Raw genomic sequence first — 27,960 nt, 5'->3', positions numbered from 1 at the left:
CAAATGGCAACACAGAAGAACCCTGAAGACGTTATGCCAGGTAAAACATGTTAAATACAAAAGGACAAATTATATGGTTCCACTTTCATGAAATACCTAGAGCGTAACAATTCACAGGAGAAAAAGTAGTATGTGGTTGCCAGGAGCTGGAGGACTGGGGGGAATAGGGAGTTCTTGCTTAACAGGTACGGGTTTGGGAAGATGAAAAAGTTCTGGAGATAGACTGTGGTGATGGCTGCACAACAGAGTACTTAATGCCAACGAACTACACACTTAAAAATGATTAGAATGGCAGGGGTGCCTGGGGGGCTCAGTCGGTTAAGCGTCCGACTTCGGCTCAGGTCATGATCTCGCGGTTCGTGAGTTCGAGCCCCGTGTCAGGCTCTGTGCTGACAGCTCGGGGCCTGGAGCCTGCTTCAGGTTCTGTGTCTCCCTCTCTCTGACCCTCTCCAGCTCACACTCTGTCTCTCTCTCAAAAATAAACAAACATTAATAAAAAATGACCAGAATGGTAAATTTTATGTTGTGTACATTTTACTACAATTAAAAGAAAAAAATGTGGCCTCAAGACAGGAATTTGGAAGATGGCCATATTTTCCATGCCCAGCCCACCGGCAAAAAGCAAATGAAGAGGAAGTAAAACTCTACAAACCTCCAGGGGCAGAGCCAGGCCTAGTAGCAAGGAAAACCTTATCCAGGGTTATTCCAAATGCCCAAGCTGTGCCAAAAAGGTTACAGTCAAGATTCAACTCCACTAGGACGGACAGGATCCAGAATACTCCCTTTTTATGCCTAGCATGCGCAGCTCAGGTAAATGTCTAACAAGGGAGACACCACTGGTACAAATTCTCTCGTTAAACAGGGTTCTGTGGCAAAAAGTTGTTACGCAGCCACTTTCAGGAATGAAGAAATGAGGCTGACAACCTGTCCTCACGGTTAAGTGCAGGACTACGGAAAGGAAGGCTCTTTGTCACTCCATCTTTCAAACCCAAGAACTATCCTTTCAGCACCACACATCCTTAACGCCGGTCAAACGAGTGACAAACTTCAGCAACTGAAGTGAATATAATGTGTTCTCAGGAAGTAACTGGTGGATTTTAAGAGCAAAATGACACGAAATCTTGATTTCACAACCCCCTCCACCCTCCCTCTTCTTTTTTAAAAACGGAGTAAGAGCCCTAAGAAGAAGAGGTGGCCAAAAAAGTTAGTCAATGCTTGAATGTAAATAAAATTTTACCTGACTGTTGGAATCTCCAAATAAGATACACAAATGTGGTACCAACTTGCTGAGGACTAGCGGCCGAGCCCCAAAACTAAATAAAATTTGAAACAAAATAAAGAGAATTTGGTTTCAGTCAAACAGTAAACAAACTATACTTTCTTCTGGTTTGTATCAATAAGACAAATATGGTGGACAGCACGGGCACACATCATTAAAACATGAAGGATGTGAGACACAAGCAGAAACTAATTCTAAACAATGTGAAATATGCAAAAGTGAATAATCATGACTGACAATGAAAACTGTCGACACATGATCCAACAGAACAAAATGTTCAACCGATGGCACTCTTAAACCTAGCAACCTATCAATCGCTCATGAAAATGTGAGCTTTTGCTTTAAAATAGTGATATTTTTAGATGCTGTGTCTCCAATAAATTTGCATTCCAATAAACCTTTATTTATGTTTATTAATATTTTGATGAGGTCATGGGTTGAAAGCAAATGACAGGAGAGCCAAAAACCACAAAAGTTGTGCAGACTGAATGCACTTACAAGCTCTAGATGGCAGAAAGGACCACAGAGGAGTAAAAGAAAATAAATGAAGGTATAGTTAGAATAAAGGAAGTAACGCTACAGGAAAAGTTGAAAGTTACAATAGATCACCTATCTTGTTGCATAGAACTTGAGCACATAATCAAGAAAGGGAACAAAAGCCCTGGCTTACCAGTTTTTCGGACTGGAGTTGTGAGCTCTGTGTTATCTATGCTTCAGAGCTCTACATAATGCTACCCAATTCACCGTCTAGCTACCTGGCCGAATCTTGGTCAGTCTATGATTTTGGTAACTACCCACAGTGGTCTAGAAAACCTAGGTGGGGGAAATAGCTACAATATCTGAAATACCACTGAGTTAAAAACAATGCCAAACTGGGTCCAGAACAGAAGAAGATCCTAAGTTATACCAGCATTCCTGTTATATGACCATCTATTTTGGGTAGCAACTATTACTCAACTTATTTAAGAAAAAAAGAGAAACACTTATCACTGACTAGTTGTTTTAAATTAACATACACATAAAAAATTAACAGCCAAAGATATCAGATCAAATAAAAACTCTCATACCAGAGATCAATTAATAACTAATTTAAAATTTGTTATTTCCATAGCTTTCCTTGAGCTTTACAAAATGGATACTGTTTTTTCTTTTTAGCAAAATGAAAAACAAGTTGACTATTTTCAATAATCATAAAACTTACACGTTTAAGGTTTCAATAAGACATAGACACACGCCTTCTCGAGATCGAAAATTCTTGTGCTTAAAACCAGAAGTCAACTGTTCCCAAATGTACTATTTGAAGGAGAAGTAAACAAGAATAACAAAAAATTAAATTACTCATGCTTTAATCTTTTATCTATTCCCAACCTTATCACCAACTTTCATGAGAACTCAATTTTCCCATCAGATTTTACTTCTCAGTTTTTCTAAGCCAATTTGTGCTAGTAGCATTGCTCTCACCCATTTTCTAATATTATAATCACATTTTTTGGTTTTTATTTAATATCTTTCACTTTAGGTTTCAATTATTCTCAGAAAAACAATGTCCAATACCTAAAAACCTTACAATTTCCATGCACAGAGAATTGTAAGCTTTAGAAACCTTTGACAACAATGCTACCATTATAAGCCCAGTAGTCCAGTAAGCATTCAAAATGTCTAATGTTGCCTGGCAACTACTACAGACTGTCACATGGAACAGGATTTTTCAACATTTTATAATTCAGGCTTTTCTCTTTCAGCACTGGATCCAAATACAGAAACATTATTTGGGTAAGTCATTTTATTGCTGCCTACTATAATTCTCTTTTGTAAAAAGCATACATAAACCTATACAGATAATCCAACTTTATTTTCCAAACATACAGCCAATTGTCTCAATCAGTCCTTTCTCTGCAGTTAGAAACACCATCCTTTCCATTTATTAAATTCATGCATGCATACACACACACACACACACACACACACGCGCGCGCGCGCGCGCACCCTTCTCTTCCTGGACTCTATTCAGCTCTACTAATATTACTCTCTGCCAAACTTTCTAGAAGGTAACCTGGAAGTTTACCTGGAAAACCTGAAATGTAAATAACCTGATGCAGCACCACCACCTCTGGAACACCAGTCTATATAAATATTTATATTTATGTCCAAAAACACACGTACAAGGATGTTACTTACAGTACTATTTATAATAACACATCAAAAGGGAGTTAAAATTTGAACCACTAAGCAAGTGCTGAAGGATACCCACCAAACTATTAGCAAGGACTTCATTCTAAGGTGTAAAATATCTCGGCCAACAGTTTATTTTTACAATTGAACACTCTGGATGTTTTTCTAAAACGTATGTTGTACATAATTTTAAAACTGTATTCTAAGTGATAACACATTAAGTGATAACACATTGCATATATTGTAAATTCTGATTTTTTCTACTTAACATGAGATATTCTATAAATCTTTATTTACATGTCGGTTTATTTTCAGTCTCCTTTCAAAACATCTCCCTAAGGGCTAATTTTTTTTTTTTTACTATATTCATAACACACAAATCAGTGTCCTAGAATATATGCTTTATCTAATTAGTAACCACCTGTTTAAATAAAAAATTTTGTTCTTGTCAGTGTAAAAGTCGCAGTAATTAATACAACATTCAGTAGTTCTCAAAAGGAGCTTTCTCACTGAACACTGTATAACCTGCAGGTAAGAGAAACCAAAGAATAATACATTCAGCATATTGTCCAAGTAACAGAATCTGAGTCAGCTTTATAAAAAATGCCAATGAGTAGAAAATAGGAAAAAGCAAAACAACACAATGTTAAACACTGACACTTTACTTTAAGTTTCAATTTCTTCAGAGCATTAACAATGATTCACTGTTTCCGATTTCAGCTTCCGTGTCCCTGGAGGCTTCCATGACTCGCTGTGGTTACCATCCATCTATCCCGATATTTCATCACTGATTAGCAAAACCGAAATTTAAAAGGTAGGCCTACCATAGGTGCTGCTACTTGATCCATCAGCTTCAATATCAGAGTCTGAGCTTCGTCTCGAACCTTGTCTTTGGCATCTCCCATTCTGTCTATTAAAGCTACAATAACTAGAGAAAGGCAGGAGGAAGAGAGTAAACATTTATAATTCACCTCCATTATAAGCTGTATTTTACAAAATTATAATCAGCTCGTTTCATAAATGAAAAGTTATCAGGTAAGCAAATTATTTTCTTTACTCACGAGTCCAACAAAAACTAACGGAGCAGGAAGGTTCAAAAGTATACTTACAGCATGATATCCACTTATGATCATGTTCAAAAAACAGGCAGGACTAAACACTATCCTATTTAGAGACGTGTGTGGCTAGTCAAGCTCTACAGATCAGCAAGGGAGTGGTCATCCGAAACGTCACGTCAGTGGTAACGTCTGGTAGAGGGAGGGAGGGGTCATTAGGAAACGCAGAGAGGAATAGCTAAGATGGCAGAGTTCTGGTTTCTTGCCCTGGGCACAGGCAGGTGTCGGTTTATGATCACATGTTTGACGTATGATCACATGTTTGACATGTATGTATGACATATTATTCTGACAAAAATAAAAGCCTAGGCCCCCGGGATTACAGTTTTTCTCTACTATGTCCAAGACTGTGGCACTGTTTCACGCAAGGAGGCAAGAAAGGCAGGTGAGAGTCTATTCTTGGAGAGTTTTCATGAAAATGGCTTCTGTAACTGTAAGTCGACAAAGAACCACAAAGAAATGACATCTGTTGAGGGTGAGGGTGAAGGGAAAGGGAGGTGAGGGCAGAATTCAAAGGGTACAGATTCTAAAGTTCACTCATAGGGCAAAAATCTCTCACAGTCAAAATTATCTTTTTGTAATCCCTTAAATCACCACTGCCCCTCGTGTGGTATTACAAGGTATGAGGCCACATTATTTACTCTCCTTTTGTCTTTACTTTCTCAGCTCCTAAAGGTCTGCAGCAGTGCTCACCCCAAAAGGTGACTAAAAATTAAAGAGAGAATACATTTAACTTAGAGTGAAGGGCACTAAGTAAGTACTCTGCGTGTCACCTGCCACCCCCATCATCCTCCATGTTGGACGGCAAAGAAATTAACTTGTTTCTCTTTTGACACGATAGCTATAGCCTTCCTTTCCCTGAGGCAGTGAAGGTTGAGGCCTAGTTTAAATAAGGGAAGGAAGAAGAAATAAGATGGAGAAAGGGATTTTCTCTCATTTATTTATAGACAATTATAATTAAGTGTATACATAATTTGATGCAAATATATTCTACAATAAACACTGTCTACAATATAACAACCAGACTGATTTAGTAATAATAAACGACACTTAAGGAAAAAAGAAATTACATTATTTTTGGAAGAAAATTAGACTATAGTGAGGAGCCCACTATACCAAATGGAATATTATCCACTCTGGTTCTGATAGCTTCTGAGAGGCAGAAGATAGTAATAAACACTTAATAAATGTTAGATATTATTCCGTACTAAGCACTGAATTATCTCACGTCAACCTCGTAACAGCCCAATTAAAGAGAGTAGGCTCATTTGATAGAGAAGGCCCAAAAGGATTCAACACCTTGCCCAAAGTCCCAAAAATAGCAAGTTGAAACCAGGACTTAAATAATCCACACAATTAGGTCCCAGTTATAACTACTTCCATTTACTTGTAATCGATGGGTTCTACGTGTGTGTACGTGTGTGTGTGTGTCTGTGTGTGTTAACAATCACACGACAGGAGTATGAAAAAAAATATCCACTGCATTCTTGAGAGGTGGGATTTAACTCCAAAAAGAAAATTAAAATGTTGGCCCAAACCAGGGCTCACTTCAAGACAAAAAACTAAACTTTTATAGAATATAAACAGCAAAAACAACCTGACACTACATAAACATTTTATTATAGTTATTAAACAAAAAAAAATCCATAAATTTTTTGCATTAGAGTTCCTTTTTGATACATACTCTCTTGGTGTGAAACAGAACAAGATTTTATTCCTAGTTTTACCAGTTATTAATTATTTAAGACCGTAAACTTCTCTGAATTTGAAAGTTTCCTTGTCTATAAAATAAGGAGGGGTGCAGGCCTATACCTCACATGACTAGTGACAGAATGACGTAAAACTGGAAAAAAAAAAAAAAACAAAACGAAAACAAAACCCACTTGTGCTAAGCCCATAATAAGCATTTGGAAGAGTCAACAGTCTACCCAAAAGATCTGTACGTATTATAATGACCACTGAATTACCATTCAACGTGATGGATATTCAACAGATAATTACGGGACTCCAAAACAGAGCTTTGTACCGTGCAGCCAGTAAGAACCTGTTACACAGACTGGAACCTGAACAGTGAAACAGCGAAGAAGTTCAAAGCACAGCTCGTGGTATGTCTTGTTCTCTCGGCACTGTACGAGACACAGACCATCTTGCGTTTTACAAGATGCAGGAGTGATGAGCAGGAAGCCCGATTGTTCTAATACTCTTTCCGTAATTCCATTTTGGGTTAAAACCATCTGTTTAAAATTTGTAAAATATGAGCTCCTTTACTGAATTCAGTTATCATAAAACCAGGGTTGGTGATCGCCGTTAAATGTAAATCGGATATATTTTTTTGTTTGAAAAACTTATTTTTCCACAGTATCTGTGGCCACAAAAGAAATTTTAAATATTTTACATTAAAAGAGCTACATCAAAAGAGCCCATACTCTTTCTGGAACCTTGTCTAAAACTGAACATCAATCTCAATTTTCCTAAAACATCTCTTCACTTTTAATGTAAAAAGATAAAAAAAAATACCTTTGATAGTTAATAACCTAAGTGTACCGAAAGACAGTATCACTCACATCAAGTTACATACATCTAAGATGACGTTATTTAAAAAAAAAAAAAAAACCTTCAGGGGCCCCTGGGTGGCTCAGTCGGTTAAGCGTCTGACTTTGGCTTAAGTCATGATCTCACAGTTTGTGGGTTTGAGCTCCACATCGGACTCTGAGCTTACAGCTCAGAGCCTGGAGGCTGCTTTGGATTCTCTCTCTCTCCCCCCACCTCTCAAAAATAAACACACGTGAAGGGCTCCTAAAGTGGTTTGGCTAAGGTATAAAACAGAGTAAAACAAAAAAAGCTAACCCTGGGCTCTTCATTTAGTACTGTACCTCCTTAAGAGTACACAGAGGGGCACCTGCGTGGCTCAGCTGGTTAACCCTCCAACTCTTGATTTTGGCTCAGGTCGTGACCTCACGGTTCCCAGGTTCAAGCCCTGCAGGCGGGTTTGAGCCCTGCGGGCAGGCTCTGCTGGGGATTCCCGCTCTCCCTCTCTCTCTGCCCCTCCCCTGCTGGCTCTTTCTCTTTCTCTAAATTAAAACAAAATGAAACAAGAGTACAAATATATACTGCCTATCTTGTGGAGCTATCATACAAATTAGAAATCATGTGGGGATAATCTTTTATACACGTAAAGTTGATAAAGCCCAATATGGGTAACAAGTAGGCAATATACACTAGCAAAGCAGTGATGAAATTTTCCTGTTATACTACACTGACTCTGAATTAATAACAAGTTTGAATCTCACCAAGGAAAATGATGGACACTTGGGGTTCAAAGTGAAAATGATACTAATATTAATGTACACAAATAACCATAAAGAGTAGATGAGAAGACAGAAAGAAAAACTACACATATACATGTATGGAAAACACATACGAAAAATAATAAAAGCAAGTTAATGTAATTCATTGACTATTTAACAGTATAAGAACTATAGAGTAAAGAAAAATTCAATTTTAGTATATGTGCTGCCGAAGAGAGCACTGAGTAAAGGAAAATTCAGAGTAGGTTGAGGTTGATCTGAAAAGCTCCCAGACACTGCAATCCGAAGTAGGTCTTTTAAAGAGAAAGGACGGACCATGGGAAAGAGGAGAGGATTTCAAAAGGAAAGAGCAGCACAGCAGAACCACGAGCGAGTTAAGCCAGAACTACCAGGAGCGAGCAAGTTGCTAACTAAAGTGGAGACAGTACTTGCTGAAGACCGCTGATAAAGAAGGCTACTAAGACGTGGAAGGGACGTACAGGCTGAGAGAAGTGGACCGCCACCAGAGGAGAGCAAAACAGAGGTTCTGAAAGCAGGACAGTCCCGGGAGGCAACAGTCTGTGATTCTGGTCCCGTTATTCCTACTGCCTCATTATAAGGAGTCGGTGCATCAAACTCCATGTGGCTCTCCTTGCATTTGAAAAATAAGCAAGATACGCAATACCTAGAATTACCGTCCGGTCTAAAATCCGGTCTGTCACAACTAATAATAGGGAGCTACTATAGGGCAGGGGTCCCAAACATAAACGCCTCCGGTCAGGGAGGTACGGGAAATGCCAGAACTGAACCAGCTCTAGAAAGGGCGCTACTCCAAGCTGGCGGTATTGCAACTGCTATCCTCAGGAAGGGGCAAGACGAGATGGGAGGACTTGTGAAGCAGAAAGCTCACGACCCATACAAAAGAGAATCTATGACAAAACTTCAGCCAACAAGTAAGTACCTGTGGGGGCGGACAAGCCATAAATACGAATCTTTTACATAAAACTTCCTGATTTTAAACAATGACTCAAACTGTTTTAAGAAAATACCTAAGTAAAACACATATGCCTAGTTTTTAACATCTACCACGGGATCTTAAGCAGAAGACTGATACGGTAAAGAATCGGCCTTTTCAGAAGACATTCATGCAAAGAATGACCTGGAACCAGGTAGTGATTAAAAAGGGAACTTACTGAAGGGAACTTACTAAGATGCTTCTGCCGAAAGGATAGTTAGACAATAAAAATAAGAAACCAGCAGAATCTGGGGACATACCAAACATGAAGAAAAAGTTGACCAAAGATAATTAGAAAGTAAGTGTGAGGCTTTAGGAAGCATTAACTTAATCCATAACAGAAAATCATGAACAGCTGCGATTGCCCTGAACGATCGCTATACATCAGGAACCAGATCTACTCGTCAAATCGCTCCAAAAGGCACACGAGGGCCACTTGGGTTTAGGAAACAGGTCAGAGCCAGCACTACAATCCTGACCCAAGAAAAGAACTGCACCACGGGCTCGCGCCATACCGCAAACACACCGCAAGTGAGTGCGGCTCAAAGGATGGCTGGCAGCTCGGGACGGGTCCACGAACTATTTGCGGTAAAAAAAAAAAAAAAAAAAAAAAAAAAAAAATTGAGAGTGTTTATAAAATCAAGTTTTAAAAACAATCTGACCAAAGTAATTTGGTCTATTGAATCTAATAATAAAAAAATTGGGCCCCGTCGTTTTTTTTCCTTTCATTTTGCTGTATAACTTATTTTTACTGTATTTTACAAAATATTGGTCCTGTACCACAGAAGTCTAAAAAGCAGTGCTGTAAGTTATAAATTTTTAATGTTAAAGAAAGTAAAAGTTACAGTAAAAGTTTTTAAGTTATGAAGTAAAAATCTATTAGCAGGATATTTAATACGTCTTTTGCTTTTTTTGGTTTTGTCTCAGAGGAAATAGAATTATTTTAATAGGCTTAAAATCTTTTATGTCTAGGCAAACTAAAATACTACGTAGTAGATCTCTGGGCTGTAGAAAATTACTTCTTTCCATTCACAGAGAACCAAGTCTGTTAAAAACCATGAGAAAAAAATGCCAGTATGTCAACACCTACAACGATTTTTAAATAAAGTTAACTTACCCATTACTACATAGGACTTAAATCGTGTTGATAATCTGTCCACAAAGGCACTTAAAATTTCCAATCCCATTAATGATACCTACAGACAGAAAAAATTTTAATGAATACAAACTACCAAAACATTCTCAGTATCAATATATAATCACTGACATATAAAGATCTTCATATATTACCAAGTTTTTGTTTTTTCTAAGATACATTTTTTTTTGTATTTTTTTAATGTTTATTTATTTTTGAGAGAGTGAGAGAGAGAGAGAGAGAGAATGAATGAATGAATGAATGAATGTGTGCAGGGGTGGGAGGGGTAGAGAGAGGGAGACACAGAATCCAAAGCTGGCTCCAGGCTCAAAGCGGTCAGTAAAGAGCCGGGTGTGGGGCTTGAACTCATGAACCGTGAGATCATGACCTGAGCCTAAGTGTGATGCTTAACCGACTGAGCCACCCAGGCATCCCTATTACCAAGTTTTTTTTTTTTTTTTTTAAGAACATAAGGAGTTATGGAAACCACTTCAACAATAAATTTCATATTAAAAAGAATTTTTTAAAAATCCAAAAAAATAAGGAGATTGAAGTATTCAGGGGTAGACAGTCATGAGGTTAGGGCCCTCTAATCTCAAATGGTTCCATAAATGCCACTACTCCTACTGATGTATAAATATGCAGGAAGATAAAGGCCAAATGTTAGTAACTGGTAAAATGGGTGAAGGGTAGAAAGGTCACTGACTACACTTCCAACTTTCTTCCTGTAATGTTGAAATGTTTCCCAAATGCAAGTTAAAAACGAAGAGCGCCTTTAATTACAGAGGAACTCCAGCTTTTATCTCGGATGGAGACACTAGGAAAAATACCACTCCCACTTTACAAGAAAAAAAATAATCTACAGATCTATAATTACTCTTAAATTCATCAGAAAGCTGAAGTTGTAGGATAATCACCTCGCCTGAAACTTAAGGAAAGACAGATGCCCCCAAGGGGAGATGGGACGTGAGCAGTAGGTCACATGTGGCAGAAGACAGAAGGAAAGCCGAGCCGTGGGACAAGCCGGCTAAGCGTTCCGCTGTACGTAATTCATCGTTAATAGCCGAATGTGGGCCAGCGTGCAAATGTGTAATCCTCACAGCCACGGACACAAAAGGAGGGACCCCATTTGCAGACTTTTTCTCCACAAACCTCCACCGGACACTATGACTGGAAAAGGGATCTATCTCTTGGTTGTCCGGGTCTCAGAAGAAGACAGCAGCTCTCTCTGCAGGAAAGTCACAGACTTTTCCTTTCCCATACCGTTTGTAAGAAACAAAGGTATGAAGCCGCTGAGAGAAAGACAAATACTGTCACCCCAGGACACAGGTAAAAACTCGCTGCTACTGAGTAAAGAGAAAAGAAAAAAAAGAGCACCCTACCTCTGAGGGAGAAGCAGAAAATCACCCCGGGCTCAAATGTTTAAAGGTCTCCAGCTGAGGAGGGGCAGGATCTCTAACAAAGCCTCATCCCCTGGACTCAGGGACAAAGGGCTCGTAAGGCTGAAGCTGGACCACAAAACCCAAGAACACCGCCACTCCCCACAACCAGGCTCGCAAGAACAGCCTAGGAAGCAAGAGCACTTAATCACTGGAGGAGAAAACACGGAGAAAAACCCTCCACGAAGCACAGGAAAAAAGGGAAGGACTAAAGCGTAGGGTGTGGAACACTGAGCACCTAACAATTTATCCCGCTCCTGGGTGTGTGTCCAAAGCAAGACACGGATACTCGCATGCCAGTGTTCACTACAGCATTATTTGCAATAGCTAAAAGGTACAGGGGCCCACATGTCCATCAACGGACGAACAGATACAGAAAATGTGGCATACGCTCAATTAAAAATGTAGCCAGGGGTGCCTGGGTGGCTCGGGTGGTTAAGTGTCAGACTGGAGTTCGGCTCAGGTCACGATCTCATGATTCGTGAGATCAAGACCCACCATGGGCTCCACGCTGGGGGTGGAGCCTGCTTCAGATTCTCTCTCTTCTCCTCGTCCTCCTTTTCCTCCTCCTCAGGGGGAAAAAAAAAAAAAGTCTGGCCATAAATAGGACTGACTGGTACATGCTGAACATGAATGAACCCTGAAAACATTGTAAGTGAAAGGAAGTCACAGATGGCCAAATGTCGTATGATTAAACTTATAAGAAACGTCAGGAATGTCTGGAATCGATGAATTGTACACTTCAAATAAATAAATTGTATAGTATGTAAGCTGTATCAATAAAACTGTTAAAACATAGTTGAAAATCTACAAATAGACTCACAGACTTAACAGACTTTACAGATGATAAAAGCAGTATCTCAAATCAGCAGGAAAAACATGCACACTTGGTAAGATCTCACTTTAAAAAAAATCTATCCCTAAGATACACTAGCAAAATTATTAAAAACATGCAGACATTATTCATTGCAAGAGACCAGAAACTATCCAAACATTCATCAATATGAGACAGTCAATAAATTATGGTACATCCACACTCTAGGGTACTGTAACACTTTAAAAATAAAAATGACTACTCTCCTAATTCTGCTGTGCGGTAACCTCCATGATATATTGTTAAGTGAAAAAAGCAAGTTGGGGCAATGTGTATATACACAAAGAGGGCTATGAATAGACACAGTTACTTAGAAATGTTTATTAAAAATAACAACAATGAAAAACCAATCAGGAAAAAAAATAATCATTAGAAATAGGCTATAAGTAATAGAGAAAGAAACCAAGACTATTGTGAATACACCTTATTTGTAGCAATAACGAATTTCACTGAAAATAAGTGAACCTGAATGTATACCAAATTATTATTACAACCACACAGATTTTCAAGTATAGCAATTTGATGATCTCTCTCCAGGGGGATAAACACTAAACACAACAACAACTCTGCAAAAAAGAAACTTCAATGCTTTTAGAAATCTTGTTGGCTGAAGGAGACAGAAGACATACAGAAACAGGAAAGACTGCAGTCCGGAATCTGAATTAGAATCACTATAAACTCATGATGTATTTTTCTTTAAAGCTGAAATAAAACCCAACCCTATTCACTGACAAGAACAATGAGTCCCACTGGCACTCACACTGCATTTTCCACATACTCGTTCCCACTAAAAAGAACAAGAGCTTCTTGGAGAAGCGGCTGATCCCAGGGCAGGAGCAGGAAATAGGACATCTCATGATGCCAGACAGCAAAGATACTATCAGAGGTTACTAGGGTCATGCCAAGATAGGACAGTTTGAATATTAATAAGGATAATAAGCGCACCGTCTTGAAACACATCAGATGCGCTTAAATACAAGAATCCGTAATGATGAGAACCATGTGGCCGATATTGGAGGAGGCTAGAAGACCACCCCAGTACTCTATTAGTAAACAAAAGGAAAGAATCATATAAATTACAGGTGTACCTCAGAAATATCGTGGATTCTGTTCCAGGCCACTGCAACAGAGGGAATACTGCAACAAAGTGAGTCAAGTGAATTTTTCCATTTCCCAGAGCATATAAAAGTCACGTTTACTCTGTACTGTGCTCTATTAAGCATGCAATAGCATCATGTCTTTAAAAAGTACACACCTGGGGCGCCTGGGTGGCGCAGTCGGTTGAGCGTCCGACTTCAGCCAGGTCACGATCTCGCGGTCCGTGAGTTCGAGCCCCGCGTCGGGCTCTGGGCTGATGGCTCAGAGCCTGGAGCCTGTTTCCGATTCTGTGTCTCCCTCTCTCTCTGCCCCTCCCCCGTTCATGCTCTGTCTCTCTCTGTCCCAAAAATAAATAAACGTTGAAAAAAAAAAAAATTTAAAAAGTACACACCTTAGTTAAAAAATACTTCACTGCTAGAGAAACGTTCACCATTATCTGAGCTCTCGGCAGGTTGTGCTCCTTTGGCTGGGGAGGGCGGCTGACGGCTAGCGACTGATCCGGGGAGTGACTGCCAAAGGCTGGGGAGGCTGTGGCAATTTCTTTTTTTTTTTTTTTTTAATTTTTTTTTTCAACGTTTTTTATTTATTTTTGGGACAGAGAGAGACAGAGCATGAACGGGGGAGGGGCAGAGAGAGAGGGAGACACAGAATCGGAAACAGGCTCCAGGCTCTGAGCCATCAGCCCAGAGCCCGACGCGGGGCTCGAACTCACGGACCGCGAGATCGTGACCTGGCTGAAGTCGGACGCCCAACCGACTGCGCCACCCAGGCGCCCCTGTGGCAATTTCTTAAAGTAAGACAACAGCCAAGTGTGCACAACTGGCTCTTCCTTTCATGAATGATTTCTCTGCAGCACGTGATGTTGTTTGGCAGCATTTTACCCACAGAGTTTCTTTCAAAATCGGAGTTGATGTTCTCCAACCCTCATGCTGCTCATCAGCTGCTCAAAATATGCAATATTTTAAACGTTTGCTGTCATTTCAACAATCTTCGCAGCATCTTCACCAGGAATAGATCTCGTCCCGAGAAAAGCTTTTTTTTTTTTTTTTTGGCTCATCCATCAGAAGCAACTCCTCATTTGGTCAAGTTTTATCAGGAGACTGCAAAGTCAGTCCCGACTTCAAGCTCCATTTTTTTTAAGGTTTTTATTGTAATTCCAGTTAACATACAGTGTTGTGGGAATTTCAGATGTACAACATACTAATTCCACACTTACATCGCCCTGTGCTCATCACAACAAGTGCACTCCTTAATCCCAATCACCTCTTTAACCCATCAGAATATCCCGTGGGAAAAGGACAGTTTCTTCAACAAATGGTGTTGGGAAGACGGGACAAGAACATGCAAAAGAATGACACTGGACCACTTTCTTATACCTTACACAAAAATAAGTTCAAAATGGACCAAAGACCTAAATATGAGGTCTGAAACCATAAAAATCCTACAACGGAACACAGGCAGTAACTTCTTTGGCACTGGCCGTAGCAACTTTCTAGGCAGGTCTCCTGAGGCAAGGGAAATAAAAGCAAAGAAGCTATTGGGACTACACCTAAATCGAAAGCTTCTGCACAGTGAAAGCTCCACTTCTAGTTCTAGTTCTGCTGCTATCTCTGCCACATCTGAGGTTACTTTCTCCACTGAACCCCTGAAAGTCATCAGTTTCTTCCAAACTCCTGCTTATGTTGATAGTCTGACCTCTTTCCAGGAATCACGAATGTTCTTAATGGCATCTAGAATGGCGAATCTTTTCCAGCTTTGTTCAATTTATTCTGCCCAGCTCCATCACAGGAATCACTACCCATGGCAGCTACAACCTTATAATATGTATTTCTTAAATAAGACTTTAAAATCACTCCTCGATCCATGGGCTGTAGCACGGATGTGGTGTTAGCAGGCATGAAACCAACCTACACATATCCACTGTAGCTCTTGGGGACCGGCGCATTGTCATGATCAGTAACATTTTGAAAGGAATCTTCTTTCCTTCAATAGTTCTCAGCAGTGGCTTAAAATATTCAGGAAACCGTGTAAACAGACGAGCTGTCCTTCCGGCGTTGTTGTTTCATTTACAGAGCACAAGGAGAGTAGATTTAACACAATGCTTAAGGGTCTCAGGATTTTCACAATGATGCGAGCCCTGGCCTCGACTTAAAGTCACCAGCTACATTAGCCCTACCAAGAGAGTGACCCTGGCCTCTGAAGCCAGGCACTGATTTCTCCTCTCCAGCCGTCAAAGTCCGAGGTGGCCTCTCCTTCCTGATACGAGGCTGCTCCGTCTACGCTGGAAATCTGCTGTTTAGTCAGCTACCTTCAGGGATCGCCCTAGCTGGGTCCTCTGAGTAACTTTTTGGGACTCCCGTGCTGGCTGTGCTACCTTGCACCTGTCGGTTATGGAGACGGCTCCCTTCCTTCAACTTCACGAGCCAACCTGCGTGGCTTCCTCACCAATCTCGGGCTTCACGGAATTGCAGAGAGTTGGGGCCCTGCTCTGGACGAGGCTTTGGCTTCAGGCAGCGTTGTGGCTGCTCTGATCTCCTCTCCAGGCCACTGAAACTAGGTCTGCATCAGCCATGAAGCTGTTCTGCTTTCTAACCATTCGTGCTCAGTTTCCTTCAAGCACCTTCCTTTGCGGTCACAAGTTGGCTGTGTGTCACGAGAGGCCTAGCTTTTGGGCCGTCTTGGCTTTTGACTTGCCTTCCTAAGCTTAATCACCGCTAGCTTTGGATTTAACGTCAGACCCACGCAACGCTTTCTTTCACTTGAACACGTAGAAGCCGTTGTGGAGCTGTCAATTGGCCTCATTTCAACACGGCTGTGTGTCAAGGAACAGGGAGGTCTGGGGGGACCCAGCTGCTCAGTGGAGCTGTCAGCACCACTGCGTGTAGAGACTGAGTTGGCCTTCTCGGATGGGCATGGTTCGTGGTGCTCCCTAACAATTACGACAGAGCAACTGTAACATCTGAACGTACTGACCACAGACCATCATGGCATACTGTAACCAGAAAAGTCTGAAATATTGCCAGGATTTACCAAAATGTGATACACAGATAACAAAGTGACCAAGTGCCACTGGGAAAATGGCAGCAGTAGACACGTTTCATGCCCAGTTGCCGCAAACCTTCAACTTGTGAGAAATGTATCTACGAAGCACAATAAAGCAAAGCACAACAAAATCAGGGATGCCCGCCTTTCTATTACAAACTATGCCAATGAAATAGAAGTGGAGGCTGGGGTGGGCGCCTGGGTGGCTCAGTGGGTTAAACATCAGACTCGATTTCTGCTCAGGTTATGGCCTCATGGTCGTGAGATCTGCGTGAGGCTCTGTGCTGAATGTGGAGCCTGCCTAGGACTCTCTCTCTCTCTTCCTCCCCCTCCCCCTCCCCCCTCCCCTCAAAATAACTCAACATTTTTTAAAAAAGGAGTAAATGGGAAGTTTCTCTGTACAAAGTATCCTAGTTAATAGGTGACAGAATGACAATTAGAATATCACTGTACAAGCCCTAACGAGTTAAGAGATCTAAGCACCGAACACTGATGATTGCTAACATCATAAAAAGATACTGGCAGACCTTATGTGCCTTGTTGACATTATGTGCCTCCTGAGGGGGAAGAAAAAGAAAGGTTGAAACTGATCAAGTTTAGGTCCAACTACCAACTTACAGTAAAATACAGAGGAACTAACACTACAGGAGTGAAATCAGCAAAATCACAACTGTGTGAAACTCCACAAATAAAGTCCAAGAATTTTTTAAAAGAATCTTAAAAAAGATTTTGTAACAGAGGTAGAAACCAACTCAGAGACTCAATAAACATGTGAACTGAGGGATGGCCTCCCAAAGGTGTTCACATCCTAACCTCCAGGACCTTATGCGGTAAAAAGAACTTTAAAGGTGTGGTAAAGATCTTAAAACGGGGAAATTACTCTGGATTGTCCTGGGCCCAATATATCACAAGATCCCACACGAGCGAGAGGCGGGAGATTAAGCAGAGATGTGAGTACAAAAGCGGCGGTCAGAAAGATCTGAGGGTGCAGGGCCCCAGGGTGGCTCAGCAGTGACGTATCTGTTACGATCTGTTGCTCATTTTAAAAATCAGATGGTTCGGGGCGCCTGGGTGGCGCAGTCGGTGAAGCGTCCGACTTCAGCCAGGTCACGATCTCGCGGTCCGGGAGTTCGAGCCCCGCGTCGGGCTCTGGGCTGATGGCTCAGAGCCTGGAGCCTGTTTCCGATTCTGTGTCTCCGTCTCTCTCTGCCCCTCCCCCGTTCATGCTCTGTCTCTCTCTGTCCCAAAAATAAATAAACGTTGAAAAAAAAAAAAAATTAAAAAAAAAAAATCAGATGGTTCATTTTCTTATTGTGGACTTTTGAGAATTCTTTATCTTGGGGGCGCCTGGGTGGCTCAGTCGGTTGAGTGTCCGACTTCAGCTCAGGTCACGATGTCACAGTCCGTGGGTTCGCGCCCCACGTCGGGCTCTGTGATGACCGCTCGGAGCCTGGAGCCGGCTTCGGATTCTGTGTCTCCCTCTCTCTCTCTGCTCCTCGGACCCTGCTCATGCTCTGTCTCTCAAAAATAAACATTAAAAAAAATAAAAAAAATAAAAAACCCACAAAGACTTGAAGGTGCTATACTGCTGGCTTTGAAGACGGACGAAGAGGCCACAAGCCAAGAAATGGCACGCCATTTCCAGAATCTGGAAAACTCTCTCCTCTAAGTTCTCCAGAAGAATACAGTCTTGCTGAAACCTTGATTTTTATCCCAATAAAATCCATTGCGTACCTCTCGCCTTCAAAACTCTAAGGAAATAAATGTACAATATGTTGCTTTAGGCTACTAAGTGTGTAATAATTTGCTACAGCAGCAACAGGAAACTAATGTATTAAACATAATGTGGAAATCTTATTTGGATCCTGATTTTTCTTATAATAACGAATTTAAAAATTTGTATGACTTTTTTTAATGTTTATTTACTTTTGAGACAGAGAGACAGAGCATGAGTGGGGGAGGGGCAGAGACAGAGAGAGACACAGAATCCGAAGCAGGCTCCAGTCCCCGAGCTGTCAGCACAGAGCCTGACGCGGGGGCTCGAACCCACAAAATGTGAGAACATGACCTGAGCCAAAGTCAGATGCTCAACAGACTGAGCCACCCAGGTGCCCCGTATGATGTTTTTGAAAATTAGAAATCTGACCCTGCATATTTAATACCAAGGAATTAGCTTTTTACATGTGTTAATGGTAGTGAGGTTATGGTAACAATTTTTTTTTTACGAACACTTATCTTTGAGACACTAACTAGAAAGTCTTATTGATGAAACACTGTATCTGTGATTTATGACAAAGTAATGAGCGTAATTAGCCATGGACTGTGTTGTGGGTGGGTCTGCTTATTCTGCGTACCTTTAGATATGTTAAAAACCCTTCATAGCTAAAAGTTAAAAATTACAGTAAGTGTGATTGCTCATAGTGAAATTGTTCTTGAAACAAAGGACAATTCAAGGCCCACACTCTTTCACTCAACCTCATCCTAAGAGTCTTAGCCAAATGCACCAAAACCAAGCAAAACTAAATAAATGGAAAGAAGAAGCAAAACTATCATTATGGTCTGGGTTTTACAGTAGTCCCTACTCATCCCCAGTTTCGCTTTCTATAGCCTCAGTTACCCAAGGTCAGCTGTGATTTGGAAGCAGATAATTCTCATCAGAAGGTCAACAGTAGCCTAACACAATGCCACACAATTACAATGCCCACATCACTAACCTCCCTTCATCTCATCACCTTATTATCGCACATCATCACAGGAAGGGAGAGTACGGTACAAGGAGGTTTTAAGAGAGACCACATTCACGTAACTTTTATTGTGTTATGTTGTTATAAATGTTCTGTTTTATTATTAATGTTAATCTTTTATGGTGCCTAACATAAGTTAAACTTTACCATAGACATGTATTTACATGGAAAAACACAGTAGATACAGGTTCTAGCTGCTGTTTCTGGCATCTGCTGGGAGTCTTGGAAACAGATTCCTCATGGATGAGAAGGGACTACCATATGTACAGAAAACCTAAAAGAATCCACAAATTGCAGAAAAAAAAATGTTCTGAATTATAAGTAGGCTGGCCATAAAAAGTAATACACAAAATGCCATTTCTTTTCAATATATCAGAAAGCAAAAATATAAACATATATTGAATATATAAATACAAAAGTATGACAATAAAATGTTACAAATATAAAAGCAAAATAACATTTTTTAACAGGTAGAAAAACAGAAACACTAAAAGTCAAGTTTGGAGCTAAGACCAAGCTTAAATTTTAGGGTGTTTTAAAGTCACAAAACTGAGGGCCGCGGGTGGCTCAGTCGGCTAAGGGTTCGAGTTTGGCTCGGGTCATGATCTCACAGTTTGTGAGATCGAGCCCCTGCATCAAGCTCTGCGGGGCCTGCTTGGGATTCTCTGTCTCCCTCTCTCTCTGCCCCTCCCCTGCTTGCTCACTCTGTCTCAAAATACACAAACATCTAGGGGCGCCTGGGTGGCGCAGTTGGTTAAGCGTCCGACTTCAGCCAGGTCACGATCTCGCGGTCTGTGAGTTCGAGCCCCGCGTCTGGCTCTGGGCTGATGGCTCAGAGCCTGGAGCCTGTTTCCGATTCTGTGTTTCCCTCTCTCTCTGCCCCTCCCCCGTTCATGCTCTGTCTCTCTCTGTCCCAAAAATAAATAAACGTTGAAAAAAAATTAAAAAAAAAAATACACAAACATCTAAAAAATTTTTTTAAATTTTAAGTGAAATCAGTTAGAGGTTTTGTGTTTTTCTCCATCTACCTTCAGTTGCACTGGTACAGGTGTGGGATACGCAGAGTTCAATTAACCAGAATTGCACTTTATCAAATGAGGACCGTGAAATCAGTGTGAAGAGGGAGAAGAGAATTAACAATGAATGTCAGATATCTGGACCGGAGTGATCAAACTCTTTAAGACGGAATACTCAAGGAAAATAAGGTTCGGGATTTGGAGTTCCAGAAGATCACAATCAGCAACAGTAATGCCACTTGTCAAGTCTGAACCAGCAGCAACCACACACCTGAACTGTGTGGCAGCATTTACAGCAAGAATATGCACTGGTACAGCCACCTAACTACCATTGTGTCTTCATGGGTAGTCAGGCTGGGACATTTCCAGATCGACATCTACTTTATCTCATCACAAATTACACATAATTTTCCTTTTTTAGTACAGTTAGGACATTATTGGGACTTTGAAAAATTATGTGTACTAGGTATCATGTATAAATTTTATTTCAGGATTATAAGGGAGACATTAAAAGAGGGCACTGAATCTGATGGGTTCAGAATCACTGCCTTACTCAACTTTCATGCACATATCCAAGGTGACAACATAAAAGGACGGTTACAGTAAAAAAATAAAAAACCTGGACATTCTTTAAGTAAAAAGAACAGGCAAGATCCATATATAAAACGCTAGATCTCAACTTTTATTTAAGCAACCTAAGAAATGGTATGTTCTAAGAAATTGATAGTTTATAAGAAATACAATCAAGGTGAGGCTGATATTGGAAAGTATCCTTCAAACGGCAAAGGGGCTGTGGTTTCGGGTTCTGAAAATACTTGAAATCTTAGCACATTACTTAGCTGAGCACTACATAGTTGTGATATAAATGCTATTTATTTCTCCATTTTTTAGGGTCAACTTACTGTTATAGTTGCAGATAAACAATACCAAAAAGTACAGCTGACAAATGATAGGACACTCACGAGTCAGGTTACAGAAAGGCAGAAGAGGAGGAGGAAAACCGTAACCTTCCCTAGGTTCAAGTACTCCTCGATCAATTCACCAAGTATATGACGGGTGCTCAAGAAAGGCAAGGACGCTTAATTCTTCTTTCTGGACCCAAAGGAGGTCCCACTGGTTCCATCCCCAAACTGCATCTCAAAATCCTCCCCTTTCCGACACTGCTGTGCCACCAACCACTCGCAGCCACCTCCTTGCTTCTTCTGGTGCGCCCCTACAGCCCACTCTCGCCTCCACTCTCCGTGGAGGGAAGCCACCCCTCCACTGACCTAGAGTAACCCTACAGGGCCCTTTCCACCTGCCTCCTCGATTTCATCTTTCTTTTTTTTTAAATTTTTTTTTTCAACGTTTATTTATTTTTGGGACAGAGAGAGACAGAGCATGAACGGGGGAGGGGCAGAGAGAGAGGGAGACACAGAATCGGAAACAGGCTCTAGGCTCTGAGCAGTCAGCACAGAGCCCGACGCGGGGCTCGAACTCCCGGACCGCGAGATCGTGACCCGGCTGAAGTCGGACGCTTAACCGACTGCGCCACCCAGGCGCCCCAATTTCATCTTTCTTAACACCTCTCGCTTGTAAACTCTAGCCATGTTGTCCTTCTTTATCTTCCTCGCAGAACTAGGGCCTACACATTTGCAGTTTCCTCTGTCTAAATCATTCTTCACTCCTACATTTATTTCATGTCTATACGCAATTTTCACCTCACTTTCTCGACCACCCCCAACTAGTCTCATCTTAGCCTCATTCCATCCGCATCAGTTGATTACGATCACTTGTTACCTGACATTATCTACACTGTATACCCTTCTGCCTTTTTTTTGTTTTGTTTAATGTTTTATTTATTTTTGAGACAGAGAGAGACAGAGCATGAGCAGGGGAGGGGCAGAGACAGAGGGAGACACAGAACCCGAAGCAGGCTCCAGGCTCCGAGCTGTCAGCAGAGAACCCAACGTGGGGCTCGAACTCACAGAACGCGAGATCATGACCTGAGCCGAAGTCAGATGCTCAACCGACTGCGCCACCCAGGCGCCCCAATTTCATCTTTCTTAACACCTCTCGCTTGTAAACTCTAGCCATGTTGTCCTTCTTTATCTTCCTCGCAGAACTAGGGCCTACACATTTGCAGTTTCCTCTGTCTAAATCATTCTTCACTCCTACATTTATTTCATGTCTATACGCAATTTTCACCTCACTTTCTCGACCACCCCCAACTAGTCTCATCTTAGCCTCATTCCATCCGCATCAGTTGATTACGATCACTTGTTACCTGACATTATCTACACTGTATACCCTTCTGCCTTTTTTTTGTTTTGTTTAATGTTTTATTTATTTTTGAGACAGAGAGAGACAGAGCATGAGCAGGGGAGGGGCAGAGACAGAGGGAGACACAGAACCCGAAGCAGGCTCCAGGCTCCGAGCTGTCAGCAGAGAACCCAACGTGGGGCTCGAACTCACAGAACGCGAGATCATGACCTGAGCCGAAGTCAGATGCTCAACCGACTGAGCCACCCAGGCACCCCCCCTTCTGCCTTTCTCTTTCTAATGGGATCTCCTTAAGGGCAAGGATCTGACTTTCCCATGTGGGGTTTTTTTTTTTTTTATTTTTTTAATGTTTCTTTATGTTTGAGACAGACAAAAACAGAGTACGATCAGGGGAGGGGCAGAGAGGGAGACACAGAATCCGAAGCAGGCTCCGGGCTCTGAGCTGTCAGCACAGAGCCCGACGCGGAGTTCAGACTCATGAGATGGTAACCTGAGCCGAACACTCAACCAGTTGAGCAACCCATGTGCCCCAATGACCATCGATTTGAAATTCCAACACTTGAAACCAATCTGACAATAAATTTCATACATTGGAAAAAAAATTCCAACACCTGCATCCTGCCCAACACTGTTCCCGTCCTGCTGTTTTCTCTGAAGCACTCACCACCATCTAGCCTACTGTAGGTTTCACTTATCTTGTCTCTCCCCTGCCTCCACTAGAACCCAAGTCCACAGAGGAAAGGATTTCCTTCTCCACTACTGTATCTGGAGTGCCTGAAGAGTGCCTGCTTGTAGTTGGTCCTCAATAAATATCCAGATGAAGTTAAATGAATGAGCTGTGCTAGTTCTCCTCACAGCGGGATCCTCAGGACCTGGACCACCACCCAGGATTCAGCACCATCGCTCAAATTTATGGAAGTAACGGTGGCTGTTAAGACGAATTGTAAAGTACTGTCAAATCTGAAGAAAATTAGAACTTGCTCAGCATAATTTGAAATTTAAATACAATTCTCTATTTGTGTGTAGGTTCAAAAAATTCCACGATACGCTTTTGTTCAAAAGAGTCAAATATGTTTTATTGTGTCTTGGGTAAAAAATGACGACCTAGTTTGGTAACCTACTTTATAAAACTCAAATAAGAAACAAAGCCCAATGCCCTCTAACAATGCCAGAAAAAGGTTTTATCTGCAGCATTCGGTAGAAAGAAGAGAACTAATGATTCGGGAAGGAGAAAGAATTGATGAATTAATGTCCTTAAGGAGGCAAGAGACCACGGAAGCGAGAAAGGCCCTTCTTTCACGTAACAGAGCAGATGGCAGAAGGTATGGGCATAGCTACAAGGGAGCGTGTGGCTAAGGTCGTGGAAGCCTGTGGCAGTCGTCTTCTGATTGTGGAAACTGTCTCAAGCTACAGCATCTAGTAAGGAGCATGGACAGAATGGTGAAGAGATGAGGGCCTGCGTCAGATCCTGGATAGACTCTAGCTCTTATGGACCAGTTGAAAGGAAAATACAGCACTGAGTGCAAATAGTGCATAAAGACATTAAAGCAAACTTGGGCTACTGTGGAAGATGGTACATCTGAGGAGTGAAATGGCCCAAAGCCAACTCACCACGGGCTGCGGAGGTGACACCCTTCGCTGGGAAGGGAAGAAGCAAGCCCTACCAAAGAGCTGACTTTTTCTGCAAGAGCCTATGTTACGACACGAAATCAGTTCTCTTGAGCGGGTATATGCCTTGACATGGTGAGTAAATTTAGGTGGTTTCTCCCAAATGGTACTGATATATTAAATGTTAACTTTTGCTGAAGTTCTACAAAAGAATGACGAGCTAGTACGCAACAGAGCATCAAACTGGTTAATTCTCAAACGGCTTATTATCCTTGTAAAAGTCAACCCCTTCCAAAACTCATGTTTAAGCTTCACCATTAAATCTGCACAGCGGTAGAGTCTTTCTACTCCATGAGAATAAAGCTTTCAAAGTGCAGCCTATTCGCAGGTTGGAAGTATAAATTACTTAGGAGAATCACTGCATCCAGAGTTGAACTCGCATTTTAAAGCAACACTGCCACCAGAAGACTCGAAAGAAAAATAACTGCTAAAAACTACGGTACAGGCTCATTACAGAATTACCTGGTCTCTCAACGTGGCTACATTACAGCCCACCTCCCACCAGCTCTTCAAAAACACTCATTCCTGCTTGTATAATTTTTTTTCGGCATCAGCTAACCCGCTAAGACACAGGTTTCAAATCCGAGTCGTCCTCAACTACGGTAAAAGGAGTTAACAGCATTTAACTGCTTTCCTTCCACAATAAATGAAAATCAAACGCCTAATGCCCTGGGGTCAGCATCTTTGTATTAGATTTAACAGTAAACTTAATCAGGCACCTGATGAAGCTCTAAAGATGCTTTTAGAGACAAAGAGCACAAGCTTGCAGACTCAAAATTTATTTTAAACAAAAAGCAAGAAAGGAAAGAAACAAGATTAAGCAGGCTAAACAATCACTAAATAAGAGAGTCTGATTTAACACACTCTTTTGAACTTAAAAATATCGTATCCTAATGTCCTCCGTCTCCAAGTAGCGATGACACAGGTACGTACAAATGCAAAAAGTCTTGGAGCGCTTTGTGTATGCAAATTACCAATGAGTTTGAAACAGGAGGCGAAACGCTGTGTCCTAATGCCAAGTAACCCCGCATCGTGTCGCGGAATCGCTGAATTTGTCACTCTTCACAACCGGGGGAAAACTCGGTCGCGGTGGGAACGAAGCCCCCGGCTCGGGGGCGCGCCCAGGGACCCCCCCCCCCCCCCACACACACCCCCCGCCGACCCCCGAGCCCACAGGCTTCCCGTTCCCGGGGCGGTTCGGAGGCGCCAGGCGCACCCCGGGGGGCTCGCCCGGCGGGACGCGCACGTCCGGGATTAAAGGGCCGGCCCGGGAGGGCGTGCCCGGCCCCGCCGCGCCGCCGCCGCCGCTTACCCGGTAGTTGCTCGAGCCCACCCAGCCGGTGAGCGCGTCGATCGTCTTGCCCAGGCGGCCCAGGTCCTCCTCCAGGTCCGGGATGGCGCCGGGGGCGCCCAGATGGAGCAGCAGCTCCTGGCCGACCTGCAGGCGGCCGCCGACGTCCTTCTGCTGCACCTGGGCGCTGAAGTACTCCATGCCGCGGGGCTCCATGGCCGCCCGGCCGGCCGGCCGCCCTCCCGCCCGCGGGGGACCAACTTGCGCCGAGCGCCGCCCCGCCGCCGGTGCGGCTCCCCGCCGCTACGGGCCGGCCGACGCGCGGCTCGCGGGGCGCGGCGGGCCGCGGGAGCAGCGCCAGGCGCCGGGCGGCCCCCAAACGAGTCAAACTCGGCGCCCCCCGCCACCCGGCCCGCTTTAGAGGCCGCGGCCGCCGGCTACGTCAGCACGCGCGTGACGTCGGCGCGACGCCGGCGAGCGCCCGCCTCCCCCGCCTGCGACTTGGCCGCGGCGGCTCCCGCCGGCCCTGCCGGGGGGGAGCGGGGCCGCGGCCCGGCTCGGCCTCGGCGTGGGGGCTGGCCGTGGCCCGGCGGCCGCGGCATCCTCGTCCCCGCCTGTAAAACAGAGGTCGCTTCCAAGGTTGCTTCTTGAAATCAACGCCGGGGCAAGTTCCTGGCCCTTGGAAAGCCCCCTTCCCCGCCCGGCACGCTTCCTCTTAAAAAAGCACCGTGACCCCTGCTCCCAGCCACCTTCATCGGTTGGGTCGCCGTGTAGTTTGATTGTTTGTTTGTTTGTTTGTTTGTTTGTTTTTAACTCCGGTTTAATTTACAGGGAATAAAATACACCTATTTGAAGCGTGCCGTCCATGAGTTTTGGCAGATTCAGCCACCAGGGTAACCACAGCACCGACAGAGAATAGCGCCCTCCCATCACTGCACTCCCAGGCAATTCTAATCCGGTTTCTATCGCTTTACCGTAGTTTTACCCGTCCTTTGACGTCACACAACGTCGCATCATCTGTACTCGTTTGAGCCAGCCTTCCTTCTCTTAGCATAATGTCTTGAGTTTCACCCAGTACTGCTGGTGTGCCCGTAGGCCGTCCTTATTATGCACAGTAGTAGTCCACTGTATGGAAGCAGTACAATTGTGGACCCGTTCACTATAGATATTTGCAGCTTTTGCATGATTATGAATACAGCGGCTATAACCATCAGCAGTTTTGTGCAAGTCGTTGTGTAGACGCATGTTTTCGTTTCTCTCGGGTAAATACCGAGGACTGGAATTACTAGGTTTTCGGATAAGTATGTATTTCACTGTCGTCCAAAGTGGCTGGACCATACTACACTCTCACCGGCAGTGCTTGAAGTTCCAATTGCTCCACATTCTCCACAATATTTAGTAAGGTAAGGGCTGTTGATTTTAGCCGTTTTAGTGAGTGTGGAGTGGTCCCTAATATATTCTCAATGCACAATGTATTTATCTTCCTGCCAGTTACTTCCAACCACAATTTAGTAATTATTTGTATAATATCTGGGTAGTACACAAACAGCTCCAAGATAATTTGTGTTTTCCCTAGGATGCGGCTTGGCATATAATGGAGGCTCAATCGATTTAAGGTGAACAAGTGAATGAATTCAACGAAAATTGACATGTTGATAATTGAAATGTTCATAAAAACAAAATAATAACAATGACAACAATAATAATACATGCTCTCACTTCTATTCTTGTTTTTTTTTTAATGTTCATTTATTTATTTTCAGAGAGCGAGCAAGCAGGAGGGGAAGGGCAGAGAGAGAGAGGAAAAGAGAGAATCCCAAGCAGGCTCCATGCTGTCAGCGCAGAGCCCGATAAGGGGCTCGATCCCACAAGCCGAGAAATCGTGACCTGAGCCAAAATCAAGACTCAGACGCCTCACCAACTGAGCCACCCAGGTGACTCGTGTGGGTTTTTTCTTCCATATTTGTGTTTCACGTTGTATTTTAAAGTCTCTTTCATCAATAAGTGCTATAATTTCCCTGAAACTGGAGCTCAATGAAGTAAACTGTGGTAACTATTCCTCAGGTGCCTAAAGGTTCTATTCATGAAGGTTGCAGAAGAACGTAAGAGGATCCTGTCCACAAGAAGTTTATACTCTATTTGCCGGTGACCAGGTGTAGTACATGGTGTGGAAAAAGATAAAACGTAGGAGCCCTGGAGTCCAGGTTCAGCCCTACCTGTTCCCATAACCAAAAGTGACTGCTGCTCTCAGCCTTCCATTCACCTTTCTGAACTCAGAGATCACACTAGATGGTCTTTAAGTAACAAGAAAACTAAATCGTCTTCAAGTTATAAGATAATACGATGGCATTTGAATAACCCTGGGAGTACCTATAAAATGCTTAGTAAACACTGGTTACTATTACCCATATATACCTGTGTGCATTTTATTAGTTCATCAACAAATACCTTCTGAGCCCTTGTTACATGCTAAATACGGTGCCAGATTCAACAGATACAAAATTCATTTCGATCTGGTCTCCA

At 42.6% G+C, this 27,960-nt stretch overlaps 1 protein-coding gene across 21 annotated transcripts in view; it reads right to left on the bottom strand.

Moving 5' to 3' along the window:
- Window positions 1–25,653, bottom strand: part of CLASP2 (cytoplasmic linker associated protein 2) — a 182,384-nt gene extending 156,731 nt beyond the window's left edge. For all 21 annotated transcript variants that reach the window (XM_030328673.1, XM_030328674.1, XM_030328675.1 and 18 more), the window contains exons 1-5: window positions 25,459–25,653; window positions 9,986–10,064; window positions 4,276–4,379; window positions 2,481–2,572; window positions 1,238–1,313 (exon numbers count right to left, since the gene is read on the bottom strand). In XM_030328673.1, the coding sequence (XP_030184533.1) occupies window positions 1,238–1,313; window positions 2,481–2,572; window positions 4,276–4,379; window positions 9,986–10,064; window positions 25,459–25,653 (546 nt within the window). The remainder of the gene's footprint in view (window positions 1–1,237; window positions 1,314–2,480; window positions 2,573–4,275; window positions 4,380–9,985; window positions 10,065–25,458) is intronic.
- Window positions 25,654–27,960: the final 2,307 nt, after the last annotated feature.

This window comes from Lynx canadensis, chromosome C2 (assembly GCF_007474595.2).
Source record: "Lynx canadensis isolate LIC74 chromosome C2, mLynCan4.pri.v2, whole genome shotgun sequence".
Taxonomy (NCBI): Eukaryota; Metazoa; Chordata; class Mammalia; order Carnivora; family Felidae; genus Lynx; species Lynx canadensis.
This window is presented reverse-complemented; position numbering and strand designations above follow the sequence as displayed.